The sequence below is a fragment of a genome, unplaced genomic scaffold (assembly GCF_019419815.1).
Source record: "Pyrus x bretschneideri cultivar Hongxiangsu unplaced genomic scaffold, Pyrus_bretschneideri_v1 Contig3, whole genome shotgun sequence".
Taxonomy (NCBI): Eukaryota; Viridiplantae; Streptophyta; class Magnoliopsida; order Rosales; family Rosaceae; genus Pyrus; species Pyrus x bretschneideri.
Genome location: NW_025999612.1, coordinates 7236088 through 7252699, shown reverse-complemented (window position 1 = coordinate 7252699; position 16612 = coordinate 7236088). Strand labels below are relative to the sequence as shown.

Below are 16612 nucleotides of genomic sequence, written 5' to 3'. Positions count from 1 at the left end.
CTATTTGTCAATTTGTCACCTCAACTTGTATAGAGCAGTCAATTTCCTTCTCAACTTTAAATTTAACCGATTACCCATATAAACTTTTATAAATAGCCAATTCCTCTTATGACTTTAGACTTTGAAAATTTTCATCCAAATTTTCATCTATGTTTTTGTTTCTTCTTTACGTGTTAATATTCACCAATCGCATCTGAGTGCATATTTTGAAATGCTGGCGGTTCATTACTTGACTATTTTCTTTCGTAAAAGAACCCCTTAGGCTTCACTCGGCTGTCGCGAGCTCCGCATAACCGGCGTCGTCTGACCAGCGTCAGATTAGCAAGAGGACACCCCCGCCCCTCACACCCTCACATCATCAATTCGATGAAGAAAAGAGTTCGGCCCAACTTTCAATTTGTCCAGTTCAAGGTAAAATTCAATGGTTTTAGCAGTAGAAATTTCAAAGTTTGCATCTTTTTCTCTCACCCTCCCTCCGAAATATCTAATGTTGCATCTTTTTTTTTTTTTTTTTTTGAATTTTCAGATCCATTAAACTGGTATGCAAATTGCAACCCTTTTGTACTATAATTTAAAAATTGCATATCTTTTGTTTCCCACATATATAATTTGTTCAAAATTTGCTTCATTTTTTCCACCTTATGTAAAATAGTGTCATCGTTATTCTAAATATGCGTTTATTTTTTCTTCTGTAATTAAAATTATGATAACTGAAAGGAGTCGTGACATTAAGGCATAAAATTCATCTAAGCTTTAATGTTTTGTTCTTAATTTGTTCCTCTTTTGTTTTCGGGGTCAAACCATGTATTAGAAGGCGTATCTGTTCAACTTGGAAGCCCGACGTCGGACAGAAACAAGGAAAAAGAACTTGGGAAATAATGGGAGAAATAGGGTTACTCATTACAACTTGGTGGACCGAATCAATTGGTTGCCAGATGAAGTTGTTGTTAGTATATTGTCTCGCTTGCCACTAAGGCCTGGTTTGGTACTGAGATGATTTTGAAAAAAACTGATATCCAAAAAAGTTGGGAGCTGTTTTTGTGTTTGGTAAACACTCAGCTTCAGCTTTTTTTCACAGTTTTGGGTGAAAAAAAGCAAAAAACAAGAAGCTGCAAAACCTAGCTTTGAAAAACCGGCTTTTTTTCACATCTGTTTTACATAAAAGTTTACCAAATATTATAATACTGTTTTTTTTTTCAAAAGCACTTTTACAAAAAAGTTTACCAAACATTTTGCTGCTTTATTTCACAGCTGCTTATTCTCACAACACAGCAGAAGCAGCTTTTTTTCAAAGCACAATAATACCAAACCAGCCATAAAGGAAGCAGCAGCTACTAGTATCCTTTCTAGGCAATGGCGGTATGTGTGGGTGTCAACTATGACTCTCGTCTTTGATTCTGAATTTGATATTTACCCCTTTCACCGCTTCTATGAAATTAAACCAGAACTAAGAGACCAGGAAACACGTAGATACGTTGATAGGAGCAAATTATTATGAGGATCTTGATCGCTTATCTTCCTTCATGAAGGCGTGTCCTTGCTTGAAGAGACTTGTGTTGAAGGTATGTATTCACACCTAGTATGGATAGAATGGTAAAACTTTGTATTTTATGTGCATTTTCATCCTTTTTTTTTTTCCATCTCCCGTGCACTGCATCACCATTTTGATTACGAGGAAAGCATAGAGAAAGTTAGGTTTTTCCCTATGATTGATAAAAAGGAAAATGCTAGACACCAACGTAAAAAGTACATTTTTTAAAAGTTCAAAAGAATTGTGGATCTTTTGCTAGACTGGATGCATTTGTTAGTTATTCGTAGTCCGGCATGTACATAAAGTGAATTTTCAACCACCATCTTACGTGGGTATGTTGCATTTGCATTGAATAAACAAGTTCCATAGTGGACTCAAACATAACAAAATAAACTTTGCTGCATCAGTTGGTGTTCAAAAGTTGTTGTGCCTTATGCAATCATATGTAAGGAAGTTGTGAATGTGAATTTCACTTCCACGTCGTATGGTATATTTTGATGTGAAAGTATTGTAGTTGTGTATAATGGTGATTTGATTGGGAGGAGGTTTATAATGCTGGTATGATTGGGAGGAGGTGTATAACGGTTGCGGTGGCAAGTGATGGGTTGGGGTGCCGAGGAGCTAAGGTTTTTCTCAAGAGAGAGAGAGGTGCGAAACATGAGAAGGGTATATGACCTCAATAACTAACTAGGGTAATACGGGAATTGAAAGAATACATGAAGTAACTTTTTTACTAAGCTTTAAACTGAAGCAACTTTCCTTGTTGTCATTGGTGTGCACTTTGTTGTTGTTTTCCTTGGTGCAGGTAAACAGGCCAACATGTGGGGAGAGGAAAGAAATAGCGAAAGTTGGTAAATGCCCCCATGATTACCTCAAGGTAGTTGAGATAGTGGGGTACCGTGCTCATGCATGTGTCATTCAACATGTCATGTTCCTAATGGAGAGTATTGTTGAATTGGAAGAAATTGTTATTGATCCTGTCCGGCATTGGTGTTGGCCTAGGGGAACGGATGGGGGAAGGGAAGAACCCGATCTGGAAGCGAAAGCAAGAGAGCATGCTATGCAACACCTTAAACAAAGAGTGCCATCGACTGTTGAATTTGTATGCCTATAGTAAGTGTTGTGCTTAAATTATTAAGAGATTGAGAGTAGAAAAATTCATTTGAGACAAAGTTTGCGTTATTCAGTTAGCTACATTTTATGATTTCTAAGTTAGGTAATTTTCAAAAGGGGCGATGTATTGAAATAAAGTGAACTACAATAAAGAAATAAAGTGAATTAACTTTTAAATTGTCCCAAATTTAAGGGAAATTTGGAAACATAACAATTTTAGATACCATGTATTGAAATATGACCTCCTGTTTTTAACTCTTATAAAACTAACCAAAATTGATGTTCAAAAGACTAAATTGCCCTAGAACTAAATCATTCTCTTCAGCAGCGTTTGATTACCTCTCGGAGTCATGTGACTGAATAATCAACAACATATCAGAGTCGTTGCTACACGATTCCCTTCTTGAATGTCGTCGTCGGGCTGCTCGGATTCTTCTTCGTCAAGTCATGGACTGGATTCTTGGGAAAACTAATGGCGCGTTTACTAATCCGTAATCAAATTGAGAGGAATTGGATTGAGGAGGAATTGATGAGATGGAATTGAAATGAGGTGGAATCAGAATCAAATTCCTGTTGAAGTTGTTTACCAAAACTGTCTGGAATCGGAGTAGGAATGATGTTGAGTCCATATAAGTTGTTTACTAATTCACTTCAATCGGAATGAAAACTAGGTTGATTACTATATTACCCTTACATAAATAAATTATTTTTATACTAATTAATTAAATTAAATTTATATAATAAAATTCATCTATATAAGCATATATAAATAGGTTTTATTTATTTATTAAAAGATGGCAAGAATGATGTTGAGTTCATATAAGTTGTTTACTAATTCACTTCAATCGGAATGAAAACTAAGTTGATGACTAAATTACCCTTACATAAATAAATTATTTTCATACTAATTAATTAAATTAAATTATTAATTAAATTTATCTAATAAATTTATCTATATAAAAATAGATAAATAGGTTTTATTTATTTATTAGAAATGACATAATGAGTATCAAATGAAGGGTAATGTTGGGATAATAAGAAACAAATGAGGGCAGAATAGGAATAAAAGATGCATTTCCAATTCCCTTACCCTCAGGGAATTCAAATACCTCACAAAACTAGGGAATCCCGTTCCTCCAATTTTAGGAATTGGATTCCTTGTTTTGTGTGAGCTCCACCACTTTTTTGATTCCTTAATATTTAGTAAACCCCGGAATACTCCGTAATCGAAATTCAATTCTCTTTCCTTATTCCGATTACCCTTACGTAAACGTGCCATAAGTGTTGTATTGTCGATAAAACACCGCTATCTAAACTAGACGCTCATTGCGCTAGTACATTTTCTCAGCTACAATGATATTGACATTATGGTATCGACAGTCCATTCTTTCTCGTTACAAATCTTCTGGGACGGAAAGCAAAACATCCACTTACAACAACACCAGTTGATCAAGTTGCTGTGTTTAAGCTGGTTTTGTTTGAAACTGCTCAAAGGCTACAACTTAAATCCATCACAAGAACAAAGAACCAAAAGATTAATCTCTCATCCTCTGTCTCATAAAAACCGCACCGTTTGATTACATGACTTATTTTCTTTCATTCAGGAAAGCATGCCAAAGTGTATGAACTATATAATATATTACATTCGAAAATAAAAACCGAGGGAGAGAAGACGTCCAACAATACCTCTTGGTTTTATTGAGGCCAATCGGTGTTTAACTTGAGGCATTGAAAGTTCTAATCGACATTTTTCCTCGCTAACACATTACCAATCAACATACCATTCGAAATTTAACTTGAAAAGGTAATGGCAGAGCTACTGGTTCCCCGTTATAGGGCCGCCCTGGCTTTTCTTTATATCATCCCACCCTCTAACCCATGGCTGGCCAGGTGTTGCTCGTGTCTCGGGAGCAGCATAGCTGTTCAGGTTGTTGGTGATCTTGTTACGCACTGCAGTAAAAACCTACAAAAACATATCATTTGAATGAATGAAAGTGGAGACCATGAAGAATCAAGCAACATATGGAATTTGAACTTTCAGATCATTTCTCACAGGATTAGTTTGGAGTGCCTCGGGGGGTTGCTCCTGGCCAATTAACCACTTCCACAGATCTGGGTTTTCCTGTATGAGGAAAAATGATATCAGAATGTGTTACCGAAAAAAAAAAAAATGATATCAGAATCTCTCCCTTGTCATTCAAATTTGCAATTTGCATAGTATCAATACTAGAAAAACCATACATCTTGCCTCCGGCTATGCATACATCTTGCCTCCGGCTATCTTACATCAAATACATGAATAGGGAACCGACCATGCTCTGGGTGCTAAGATTTGCAAGGTTAACAGGAAACACAGTATTTACTTACACACTCTAAATCTTTGTTATTTCAGCTGTTGATGGCAATCAGGGATTTAAAACATCTTTATGTTTCTTACGAAACCATTTGATTTTAATTGCTTGAAAACTCCTGATGGTTTACAGTTCAACCAAAAATGCAAAGTCATTACGCTTTTCTCTTAAGTGGAATAACTATTATTGTTAATATGTCAGTGAATAAAAAAGCTTATAATTTATTAACTGAAGAAGCTAGGACCAAAACAAATTGTGTCCAGGTCACCCTGCTCTCCAAAGCACGGGAACCTATGAGCTATATGTCAGTTAACTGCTCAGATGAATCACAAATATGACAATTAAAATGAACAAAAGACGTTAAATCAAGCACCAACTTATGCTGCGAGTCACCGTGAACAAACACATCTAAGCTTATGATGCATATCCAATACTTTCATTTTTGGTTGAGGGGCGGGCCGAGGGCTAAACAAAAAGAAGGAAACTTGTAAAATTCAACATATTCAGTTAGTCTAGGATGACATATAAACTGGAAACTTGTTACTGAAGTTCCAAAGAACAAATTTCGAATGCGGCCTAGTCCTCCTCTACTAATCACGCTATAAACTAAGCAGCATTCAAAAGCCAAGTAAAAGCACAAAAATTTAAAAGGGTATGACTTATGAGATGATCACAGTAGTGAAAATAAATTTACCAGGTCGAGGACATCCACAAGAGATTTAATTCCCTGTTCATCCATGTAATGGATATGCTCCTCCACCCACTTACCCAGAACCAAATCCAACTCCAAAAACCCTCTCTGCTTGCTCCTGTATATCAATCTGTTCCACAACCCAAACCAATTCTTGTCTCAGAAACAACAAAGCAATTATTACGCGCCTGTTTGATAACCATTTCATTTTTACTTTCTAGTTGTCATTTTTTTTGGGTTATTGACAGAGGGGAAATACACTTATCGATGAGGCACTAAAAGGCTTCTGGTAACAAGTGTTTTTTTTTTATTTTTTATTATAAACAAGTTGAACATTTATTAAAAGTTCAAGTGTTCCTTGAGCATTTGGAAGTGCTTCCTGAAGAAGCATATGGCAGGTGCTTTTCCAGAAAGGCTTCTATGAGCCAAAAGCAATTCTAAGTTTTTTCTGCCAAACAAGTTGGAAGCACTTTTGACTATCAGAAAAAAGCTTTTCTCTCCTCCACAAGCAATCTCAAACAGAAAAATGGAGGAAGAAGAAGATGGAGTTAAAGACCTGTTAAATAAGCGCCTCTTGCTCTCTTGGGTGGAGAGGTCGATGTCCAAATTGCTGCCATTGTTGGTGGAATGAGAACGCTGAACCAAACCGTATCCGAATTGAGGCCTGGAAAATGAAATCACGCCCCTAACAAAATCAGAGAAAATTCAGACTACATAAAGCCACAGCCTTTACGAAATGTTAATACAAATGGGGTAGAAAATCGATGAAAGAACGGAATACCTGAGATGGGTTTCGGCGGGGGAGATGGAAGCGGTGGATTTGAGGGCTCGGTGGAGGCTGATCAAGCTTCTTCTCAAGCTTCCCATGTTTTATTTTCTTCTTTTTCGTTTGGTGTTCTCAGGTGTTTCACAACGGAAGAGAGAGAGAGAAAGAGAGAGAAATAATACAATTTGTGGGCTTAAATTAGACCAACAATGAAAAGGGCCTGCCTGCTCAAATGACACACCGGCCCATTCGTACATACGGTTGTGCCACGCGAAAGGGCAACGAACTCAAAACTCTTTTTCTTTTTTTTTTTTTTTTTTTTTTTTTTTTTAGCACATTGATGTTTTTACATTAAGGGAAGAAAGAAAAAGTTCGGTAAAGTCACATAATGAACAGGATAATTTGGTATCAAATTTGACATCCATGAGATCCGAACCTAAACCTCTCACTTTCAAGTGAAAATAAATATCATCAGATCGTAATACTGAGTGACAACTCTTTTTAACAAAGATAAGTTTGGCTGTTTGTTTTTCAATCGAGTTTCGTACTAAATTATTATAACCAATTATTATAAAGTTTGACTAAAATTTTTATCTTTAGATTAGACGCATGTTTTGAAACATTTTTTAAAATGATTAAACTCTTATACATTATTGAAAGGAGCTCTGTCGGTTTTTTTTTTTTAAATTAGACTAAAAATGTTTACAACAAAAGTAGTCCAAACTAGTCCTTATTGTTCTAACTGAAGTGAGCCATTTTATTGTAATTCAATATTTGTTGAGGTAAAACGAAAGGATTTTATTGAAAGATTTAAACATTCATGCAATCATCAAGCAAAGCATCACGGATTAAATTTGGAGGCTTCTCGAACCAACAAGAATCAAATGGCATGTTTATTTTCATCATATGGAAACAAGAATTCTATTTTATTTTTTATTTTTTTTTAGAACAAATGAACATTATTGTTCTAAACCAAATATGTAGTTTTTTATTTTTTATTTTTTGTGGTATACGATAACACAACCATACATCGTAATGGCATGTTTATTTTCGTCATATGGCATCATATATTTTTAGTTTAAGACGTACTTAGGAAAGTTAGAAATTGGAGAAATGAATGAGAATGAGATTTAATTCTATGTAGAAATAAAATAGTAAGATTGATAAATTAGCGCTAAACACAAAGTAGAAATAAAATAGTAAGATAGATAAATTTTATTGCCCATTAGGTCGACTTTACATAAGTTAACTCTATGTAACAATTTTGATAACAAAACATTTTATTAAAAAATATTGAAAATTCAAAAGGTTATTTGAACCACATCTAATGCACCACATGTTTATAAAAGATCTCGTTTGGAAGTACTTTTAAAATGATTAAAAGCGCTTTTAGAGAAGATTTTGGTTTCGAAAAACACTTAAAGCTTTCCTACAAGAAACATCAGTTATGTGCTTTTTGTTGGAAGCAGTTACAAGAAGCACTGCAAGTGATTTTCCATGATTCACTTGTATTTTATTAAGGATTGGTTCAAAAAATAATTTCATCAAAAGCGCTTTCAGCTATTTGAAAAGCACTTTCAAACGAACCTTGAATATGACCAACATAAAATAAGCAGGCAAAAACATCAAGATAGCTAACAAATTGTTGCCAAACTATTTTTTCTTTTAGGAAAAACATAAAAACAGTTATTGAAATAGAAATTTCACAATCCAATAGATAGTTTTTCAATTAAACAAAAAAAAAAAAAAAAAATAGAGAACTAAGAAACACCAGTTCCAATCCAAGAGAAATAAAGGCCTCACTGAGACTTAGATCTTAAATTCCCAGAAAGTATATAATACCTATGGAACGTTAAATAGAGTAGCCAATGAGCCAATCGCCATAGCTTTGTCTTGTGCATATCAGCCCCATAATTGTTGGTGAAGTTGACACCCATTAAATTGCAGAGAGTTCTGGTTTGGAAGGTAAAGGTGTTGATCATCCTGTGGCGGAAGGATTGTTGGGAATGGTTCCTCTTTAAACAATCCGTCAGAACCTGTAAGTTAAAACATGGTTAGGGAACTCAAAAAATGGTGATCATACGAGATTCAAGATAAAAAAATTTAAATGCATATACGTCTACTTACCCATGGCATTTGTGTTGGAAAAGAGGTTGTATCCATCACTGCTGTAATATCCATTACGGTTAGAATTTAAGTAAGATTGATGATTAGGGTTTTGAGGAGGATAAACTATGTAAGATTGATGGTTAGGGTTCTCAGGACGACAAACTAAGTAAGATTGATGATTAGGGTTTTGAGGAGGATAAACTAGGTAAGATTGAGAATTAGGGTTTTGAGGATGAGGATTATCATATGAGTTTTGAGGAGGATACTCGTTGGGGTTTTGAAGAAAGAGATACTCGTCGGGGTTTTGAAGAAAGAGACATCACTAGTTTATTTAACATTCTTCAAACTTGAAAGACTCAATTAATGTACCTAAATGTTAGTATCGAAATATATTATATTGAACTAATATATTTAAATGTTAGTACCGAAATGTATGTACCTAAATATATACATCAAAATGTTAGTACTGAAAATGTATATTGAATTAATATACCTAAATGTTTGTATCAAAATGCATGTACCGAAATGTGTGTACCTAAATGTATGCACCGAAATGTATTATAATGAATTTAATATACCTAAATGAAGAAGATAAAGTACATTGAAATATATTGTATAACAAAAATTATTTTATCTAAATGTTCACAACAAAATATACTACGATGAATGAAATGAAAATATAAATTATAATGAAATAAAATTAATACATTAAAAATTAGAAAGAAAAAGATAAATAATCAAAACATCAAAATATAATTAATAAATGAGGTTATTAATGTATCAAGGGACTAAAATTAAATTTTGATCTTACTCATGATTTTAATCAAAAAGTCATATTTGCCAAAATTAAAATGAAGTTTTCTATTATTTTTTTTATCCCTTGGTGTGAAAAAGTACCACGTGTTATCTTCTCCATCAAGCTTGTATTTTGCTGCGCATGATCAACAAAATTGAACAGGCTTACAAATTGTAAAAACAATAGAACTACATGGAATTACATGCCTAATTTCAAACAAAAAATAATTAAAAGAGAAAAGGTTATTGTTGCTATCAAATCCAACATGTGCAAAATCAATGATATTAATTAAACTTTATATATATATTGAACCCTAAATTCAAGATATTGTAACAATTCAACAAGCACAGTACGTTATTATGCTTTAGGGTTTTGTTCCTACTTTCGAATAAAGAACGGTAGTTTGGATCTCATCAAGCCTTGCTCTCGATTGTATATTTCACAAGGCCACTAGGCGAGCCTAGTGTTGCGTTTCCATACCCACTCGACCACTTTTCTTTCTTTCATTCTTTGATACAATACAAACAATAGCAGGGAAAAGGTATTCGAACGTAAAATTTCAGTGTAAGGATAAATGATGTTAATTACTTGAGCTACAAATCTTATCACCCACCATTCTCTCTCTCGCAATTTCTTCTAGGGTTTCTACGACAGTACGATGAGATATTGCTTTTGCTATATTTCTTCTAGGGTTTCTACATAGTATGTACAAATATATATATATATATATATATTTATACACACACACACACACATATACATATACATACATACATATATATATATATTAATCTTTTTCAAGAGTCTCCTAACCCTAGAACCGGCCATGATAACATTCTTCTAAAGCACTCTCATCTGATTCTACATACTCCAAGAAGCAAAAACACATGCAGATACAAATAATTGCATGTAATATATGTTAATCTGGAAATCCTGACTGGATTCACACACATGCAATATAGGATACTGTAAAATAAACACAAATAAATTAATTTAAACTAAAAACGAATTAGTTATCAAGGATTAAAATGGACCTGTTAGTGCATCAAGGCTGAATTTGTACAGCTCAACTTCATTAATAATATTCGGAGGCAGCCATGGACGGATCCATATAGGGATCCGGGTGGTCCTCGGACCCTCCGAAAGCCCGAAGAAACACTTATGATCGACCTTCGGGACCCTCCAACAATTTGGGCAGGTGCAGCGAAGAGGCAATAAGCCTCCATGGATGTGCATGCAGCAGTGCTTACAAAGAAGAAGAAGAGGTTTCTAATTTTTCTTTTAATCCTCCAAATCGTCGCAACCTCCCAACTTTAAACTCAAGTTATCCCATCCCCCAGCACCATTTGCTGTTCCATCACCTCTAGGTGCCTAATTTTATTTCTTCCAAATTCATTTAAGTTTTTTAATCCTAGACTCTAGTCTCAACTCCCAATTGTAATATATATATTACATTAACAAATCTCATCTTTGTAAAGTCATTAATTGATGTGTTATGTTGCTGAGGAGAATTTGTTGGTTTTATTACCTTTGAGATTAATCTTGATTATTATTATTATTTTTAAAGCGGGACAACTAGTGGTAAGCCACAGTTATCCACCCCTTCTAGGGGCCTAGAAGACTCACAGAGACATTTCAGCTTTCTCATGGCCACAGTCAAGCAGACTCACTAGCTTGGAGCCTCGAACCCGGGACCTCCCTGTTTTTTGTATTTTAAGAGCCGAAATCCGCGCCCTTACCACTTGGGCACTTGATGTGGTTGATTAATTTTGATTATTCAATGAACCAAATTCAATAAAAAAAAAATAGTGCTATGGAACCAAACTAGTCTAATATATTTTTTTTAAACTTTTATCTTGGGACCCCCGATCTTGAAATCCTGAATCCGCCATTGGAGGCAGCGGTAGATTCGCAAAATTTTCCTCCTGAAGTAGTAACCCACGGTTCTTCATCCAAGGGTTTGAACCGGTACCCCGGTGGGATTGAGTTGAAGAAAGAATCGTAACTGCCGCTGTGTCCACCGTGGAGATCACTGCCCTTGTTAGTCACAAGAACAGCTCTGCCACTTCTTATACTTTGATTATTCTCCATTGGTATTAAGAGAGTTGCTTCGCTTTTGATGCTCCTGGGGCTGATGAGAAACATAGTTGAATTGCAGCTTAAATAGATGTTGTTTACAAACTTATAGTATGTATAGAAAAATAAAATTAAAACAAATTAAAGTAGAGTTTGAGTTGGATTTGTTTACTATTATTTTGGAGCCGGTGATAATATCGTTAAATTTTAAATTGAGTCGATTTGAATTTTGGATAATCAGCAATTATCCCTTATTTTTATTGATTATTATTTTGGTAGGATTTTCACGTGGTGCAATTTTACCGGCCAAAAAGGAAAAAAAGAAAAATCAACTTAGTAATTAAGCAAGATGGAAAAAATTTGGAGTGTGAAAAAACTCCATGCAGCTCATGCATGGGAGCTTTGCAAATGGAAGCTGGGTTGAGACTTGAAAGAAATCATACATGGTGAATTAAACCGGGAAAGAATGACGGACGGTGATCGATCATACGTGAGGTACAATGCGGAATGGATGTATTTTATTTGTGTGAGGTACAATGCCGTATGGATATATATTATTTTTACATGACAGCATTCAAAATTACTTTAATATACAGAAGAGGAGGTTCGAAAATTGATGCAAACGGGTAGTCTCACTGCTTGACCAATATGCACAATCCAGAATGGATTACATAGAATTCGGATTCTCGTTGAATTTTTTTTGTGAGGATTTCGGGTCTGTACAAATAATACTTGATAAAATCTAATTGTACGATATATGATGAACGAACATAATTCACAAATTCTCAAGATCCTCACCAAAATGATCAGAAGAGGATCCTGTTGGGATTATATAGACTTAAACAGGATGAGAATCTAGGTATCGTCATGCATGTCATTCTTTTATGTCGTGATTCGTGAAATCCTAGTGCATAATGAGAATGGCAAACGAAATTGCACTCCAAGGAAGTAAACATAAAAAATAAGACCTCTCCGACAAAAGGCTTGTAACTTAGCTAATATTACAAGCATACCCTAAAACCCGAGGTGATTTGTTTGATTTTCATTTTTTTCATAATCGCTTGCATTAAAAAGATAATGAGCTCGTTTGAATATGTTTTTAAAATGACTGAAAACATTTTTAATGAAAATGTTTTTAGATCAATCTTTAGTAAAAATGCAAGTAAATCTTGAAAAAACATTTAAAGTACTTCTCGGAAGAAACACATAACTAGTGCTTTTTGCAAAAAACACTTCAAGTGCCTTTGGAATCAAAAAATAACTTTTTTTAAGAGTGCTTTCAGTCATTTTAAAAGCATATTCAAACGAATCCTATGTTGTGCTAAGCTTCTTTGCTGGATAGGCATACAATCTTTTTATTTCTGGTACTTAAATAAAACAGAAATGCTTCACTCGCACCATCAAAATTAAAGTGATCTTGGAAGCAAGGATTTAGAAACATAGTAGAGCACAGATGTGTTATTTCCCAACTTGATACCAAAAATTCTTCAATGACACTACGAAAATCACTTGCATTGATAGGTAAATAAAAGAAACATTTAGCATAACAGTCACTACCCAACTTAATCTAGTCTTAATCCCAATAACTAGACAAGATTGAGAACAAAGAGTGCTTTAAAAATCTCAGCTTTGCGATGATACAGAAGCACGTGGCGTACCCTTGTTGACATCAAATTCGTTGTAAAATCCATCCTATCTGCCTACATCCCTACCGTATGTTGCCGGCTCCCTTCTTCAAGTATTCCCTCACGGCATATTGCAGTTGCAGTTCAGAAACGTCGATTACAATAGAATTTGCACCGTCATTATAGCTTTAGTGGATATGAAGTCTGTAATGAAGCAATTTAACTGTTGCGCAAACTGTCAGTCTTTAGACAGACTACCTTAGAAGCTTATCTCACGTCTTTCAGCAAAAAACTTCCCCGTTATTGCCAGGTCCGGAAGCAAGGCAAGCCAAACTGCAGTGTCAGCTCCTTCTTCGGCTGATATATTCCCAGCATAACCTGTCATAGCAGTCTTCACCCAACCTGGGCAGTAACAGTTGATATAAATTTTCTGGCCTTCTGGTCTGTCAGATAGCATCTTTGCCACCAGCCTGGTGTAAGTGTTCACTGCAAGTTTTGATACTGAGTAGTCAGTGAATGTTTTAGGCCACCCACCTGATTCCCAAGTGCCATCTTGTACTTGTTGTAGGAAACTGGAAACTGTTTGATCAATCAGTTCCTCAGTGACTGTGTCCAAATTGCTAAATTTCTCTCTCAAAATCACATCATCAATTTTCTGTCAGGTAAAAAATGATTAGATCGACATAAAGCAAAGCTGTGCATGTGCATATGGTTGGGAAAGATTAACAAGTTTTGATACAATCTCAAAAGACAGCAACGAATGATATCATGCAATGGAGGTTCATATCATATTAATGATTTTCCCTCTGGGAGAAATCAGAGCCGGATAAGAAAACCCTACGACAGCTGGATGGCTAGCAAGCTCTCAGAAATGCTTCATGATCTAGCAGCTAGACAGTTACTTTACTGACCTGTCCTGTCACCAAACCCACCTCATATCATGCACCCATGGTTTCTCAACAGTGTTCCTCCAACCCAGTAGCATAACCTGGGTGAACTATAAACCCTCCTAGAAATTTGATCATTGGGACAAATTATAAAGGCAGGTCCTCAAACTTTTGGTCAAAAGGGCTCCTGACACTCTGCTAGCACTAAGACAAGCACAAACCCTCTTCTTAACTTCTATAACCTATATGGGTTATTTTGAAATCCATCAACTTTCGGCCCTTCAGAAACACAACTGGTTGGTTATTTCTTCTCAAGCATGCAAGCAAAGATCTCACTAACTTAAACAAAAAATGATTTAGTTATCCCTGAGCACAACTTTCTCCAATTCCCCCACTCGAGACATTCATGGACATACATAAAAAAGGATGAATATTTACGAATACAAAAGAAAAGAAGAAAAGAAACAAATTCACTTACATTCCGCTTGCCATTTATTCTACCCAATCTTGAGCTCACATTAACAATACGAGCTCCAGCAGCTGAAGGTTTCATCAAGGGGATTATTGCTTGAATCATGTTTTTGGTGCCATAATAATTTGTTGTAATAACCTGAGAGGCATACTCAACAGTATTATCAGAACCCTGATTGAAATTAACAGCTGCATTGTTTATCTGCAAAATTGAAAGGGGTTGAAATAATTGCACAAAATTAGAACCCATGTGGCAAATGGCAAAGTATAGCTAGGAATTGAATGAAACAGATAATATCGAAAGCCCAAAAATCTGATCACTCACCAGAATATCCAACCCACCGTAGTTTTCTTTCAACCAGTCACAAAACTCAGTGATGGACGCCGTGTCTAGCACATCGAGCTGATGGCAAAACACATTGAGACCACCTTCTTGGAAGACCTTAGCCGCTTCAAGCCCCACACTGTGGTCTCTGGATGTGAGTATAACAGTAACTCCATGTGCCGCAAGCTGCTTCGAAATCTCAAATCCAATCCCCCTGTTACCCCCAGTCACCACCGCAACAGTCTCTGCAGACCACCACCTATACAAACATACATGCATTCCCAAATGCAAAAATCACAATTGGGTTTTTGTTTTGTTGTGTTTAACTCATGAGTGTGAAAACAAAGATGAGAACAGCTAAAGTCTATGATAAGATCATGCATTCCCAAATAACAATCACAACTGGTTTTTTTCTCTCTTTACTGTGTTTAATTCATGAATATGAAGAAATTGCAAAACTAAAAAAACATCATAACCTCTGGAGTTTATGATAAGATCATGCATTCCCAAGTGCACAAATAACAACTGGGTTTTTTCCGGTTTCTAGCGTTTAATTCATGAGAGTGAAAAAGTTGCAAAACTAAAAAAGATTATGACATCTAGAGTCTATTATAAGATCATGCATTCCCAAATGCACAAATTACAACAGGGGTTTTCCGTCTTCTTGCGTATATTTCATGAGCATGAAAAACCTGCATAACTAACAAGGATTATAACAGCTAGAGTCTATGTTAACATCATGTACTCCCAAGTGCACAAATCACAACTGGGTTTTCTTACTTTTTTGTGTTCAATTCAAGAACATGAAGAAATTGCAAAACTTGCAAAGATCATAACATCCAATGCACAAACCACAACTGGGTTTTCTTACTTTTTTGTGTTCAATTCAAGAACATGAAGAAATTGCAAAACTTGCAAAGATCATAACATCCAATGCACAAACCACAACTGGGTTTTCTTATTTTTTTGTGTTCAATTCACAAACATGAAGAAATTGCAAAACTTGCAAAGAACATAACACCAATGCACAAATTACAACTGGGTTTTTTGTTCTGTTCTGTTTTCAATTCACAAACACGAAGAAATTGCAAAACTAACAAAGATTACAACAACTAGAGTGATCATCACAGAAATGCAAATCTGAGCAAAATCAAACAAGCAAAGTGGGAGCAAACCAACCGCTGGTGATCGGAATAAGGAATGGTTCTGAGGAGGGAGATTTCCTGGCGTCTCTTTTCTCTTCTTTCTTTAGCTCTTTCAGTTTTTTCAGATTTTCCCATGTCTGCTCTGCGTCTTGAGAGAGAGAGTTTTGGTTAATTTAGCGTCGTTGGAAGTTGGAACAGTTTTATCAGCCGCCGTGGCCCTAGGAGCGACAGGGCTCCGTCACTTGACACGTTGTTGGTTTCGGTCAAGTGCCTGACCCGATGTTTCTTCCTCAAAACTCCGCCCTAATTTCGGATCCTTCTTGCTTCCTGTGCAATCTGCAATGAACTTCCTGAACTTGCTATGTGTTGGCCCGACCCAAAGGCATGCAATCAGATTGGGTTGGTTTGGGCTGGGCTGACTTGATTTTTAGATAATACAATACTTCCCTCGTTCTTTTTTAGTAACGTAACATTATTTTACAGTACATGATAACATGAATAATCGAAAGTTACGCTTAGATAAATTCATTTAATTCAGAGACTGTTAATTTCTTCATATGTGCCGAATAATCGAAGGTTATGATAACAAGTAGCATTCTCGTGATAAATGACCATTATTTTTTTTATTCGTATGTATGATTAAGCAATTTCCAAATCAAATTAGTTATTTTATTTTATTTTATTTATTTATTTATTTTTTTAAAATAATCTTTGTATAATGATAAG

The 16612-nt window shown here is 35.3% G+C and overlaps 3 protein-coding genes across 6 annotated transcripts; 1 reads left to right on the top strand and 2 right to left on the bottom strand.

Moving 5' to 3' along the window:
* The first annotated feature begins 137 nt into the window (after positions 1–137).
* LOC103931303 lies at positions 138–2823 on the top strand. 3 transcript variants are annotated; one of them, XM_048589035.1, is made up of 3 exons: positions 142–411; positions 1446–1562; positions 2337–2823. In XM_048589035.1, exons 2-3 carry the CDS (start codon positions 1524–1526, stop codon positions 2643–2645), a joined length of 348 nt encoding a protein of 115 aa, XP_048444992.1. In that variant the 5' UTR covers positions 142–411; positions 1446–1523; the 3' UTR covers positions 2646–2823. The 3 variants fall into 3 exon arrangements, with proteins under 3 accessions (XP_048444991.1, XP_048444992.1, XP_009339022.2); XM_009340747.2 differs by having other exon boundaries at positions 1252–1562; XM_048589034.1 differs by lacking the exon at positions 1446–1562 and having other exon boundaries at positions 138–411.
* Positions 2824–4174: 1351 nt separating this feature from the next.
* LOC103931302 (succinate dehydrogenase assembly factor 2, mitochondrial-like) lies at positions 4175–6629 on the bottom strand. Of its 2 annotated transcripts, none has more exons than XM_009340745.3 (5): positions 6468–6629; positions 6243–6371; positions 5690–5816; positions 4698–4766; positions 4175–4607 (listed from the first exon to the last, which is right to left on the bottom strand). In XM_009340745.3, exons 1-5 carry the CDS (start codon positions 6551–6553, stop codon positions 4461–4463), a joined length of 558 nt encoding a protein of 185 aa, XP_009339020.1. In that variant the 5' UTR covers positions 6554–6629; the 3' UTR covers positions 4175–4460. The 2 variants fall into 2 exon arrangements, with proteins under 2 accessions (XP_009339020.1, XP_009339021.1); XM_009340746.3 differs by having other exon boundaries at positions 6243–6350; positions 6468–6628.
* A 6295-nt stretch (positions 6630–12924) lies between these two features.
* On the bottom strand, positions 12925–16217 carry LOC103931301 ((+)-neomenthol dehydrogenase). The gene is made up of 4 exons (XM_009340744.3): positions 15921–16217; positions 14742–15000; positions 14424–14618; positions 12925–13713 (listed from the first exon to the last, which is right to left on the bottom strand). The coding sequence occupies exons 1-4, from the start codon at positions 16019–16021 to the stop codon at positions 13318–13320; spliced, it is 951 nt and encodes a 316-aa protein (XP_009339019.1). The 5' UTR covers positions 16022–16217; the 3' UTR covers positions 12925–13317.
* Positions 16218–16612: the final 395 nt, after the last annotated feature.

Coding starts and splice junctions, on each gene's coding strand:
- LOC103931303 (XM_048589034.1), top strand. CDS start 367: ATGAAGAAAAGAGTTCGGCCCAACTTTCAATTTGTCCAGTTCAAG. Junction 412..2,336: donor TTCAATTTGTCCAGTTCAAG/GTAAAATTCAAT, acceptor TCCTTGGTGCAG/GTAAACAGGCCAACATGTGG.
- LOC103931302 (XM_009340745.3), bottom strand. CDS start 6,553: ATGGGAAGCTTGAGAAGAAGCTTGATCAGCCTCCACCGAGCCCTCAAA. Junction 6,372..6,467: donor CCCGCCGAAACCCATCTCAG/GTATTCCGTTCT, acceptor TGATTTTGTTAG/GGGCGTGATTTCATTTTCCA. Junction 4,608..4,697: donor AGGCACTCCAAACTAATCCT/GTGAGAAATGAT, acceptor ATGTTTTTGTAG/GTTTTTACTGCAGTGCGTAA.
- LOC103931301 (XM_009340744.3), bottom strand. CDS start 16,021: ATGGGAAAATCTGAAAAAACTGAAAGAGCTAAAGAAAGAAGAGAAAAG. Junction 15,001..15,920: donor CCTTATTCCGATCACCAGCG/GTTGGTTTGCTC, acceptor ATGTTTGTATAG/GTGGTGGTCTGCAGAGACTG. Junction 14,619..14,741: donor ACGGTGGGTTGGATATTCTG/GTGAGTGATCAG, acceptor TCAATTTTGCAG/ATAAACAATGCAGCTGTTAA.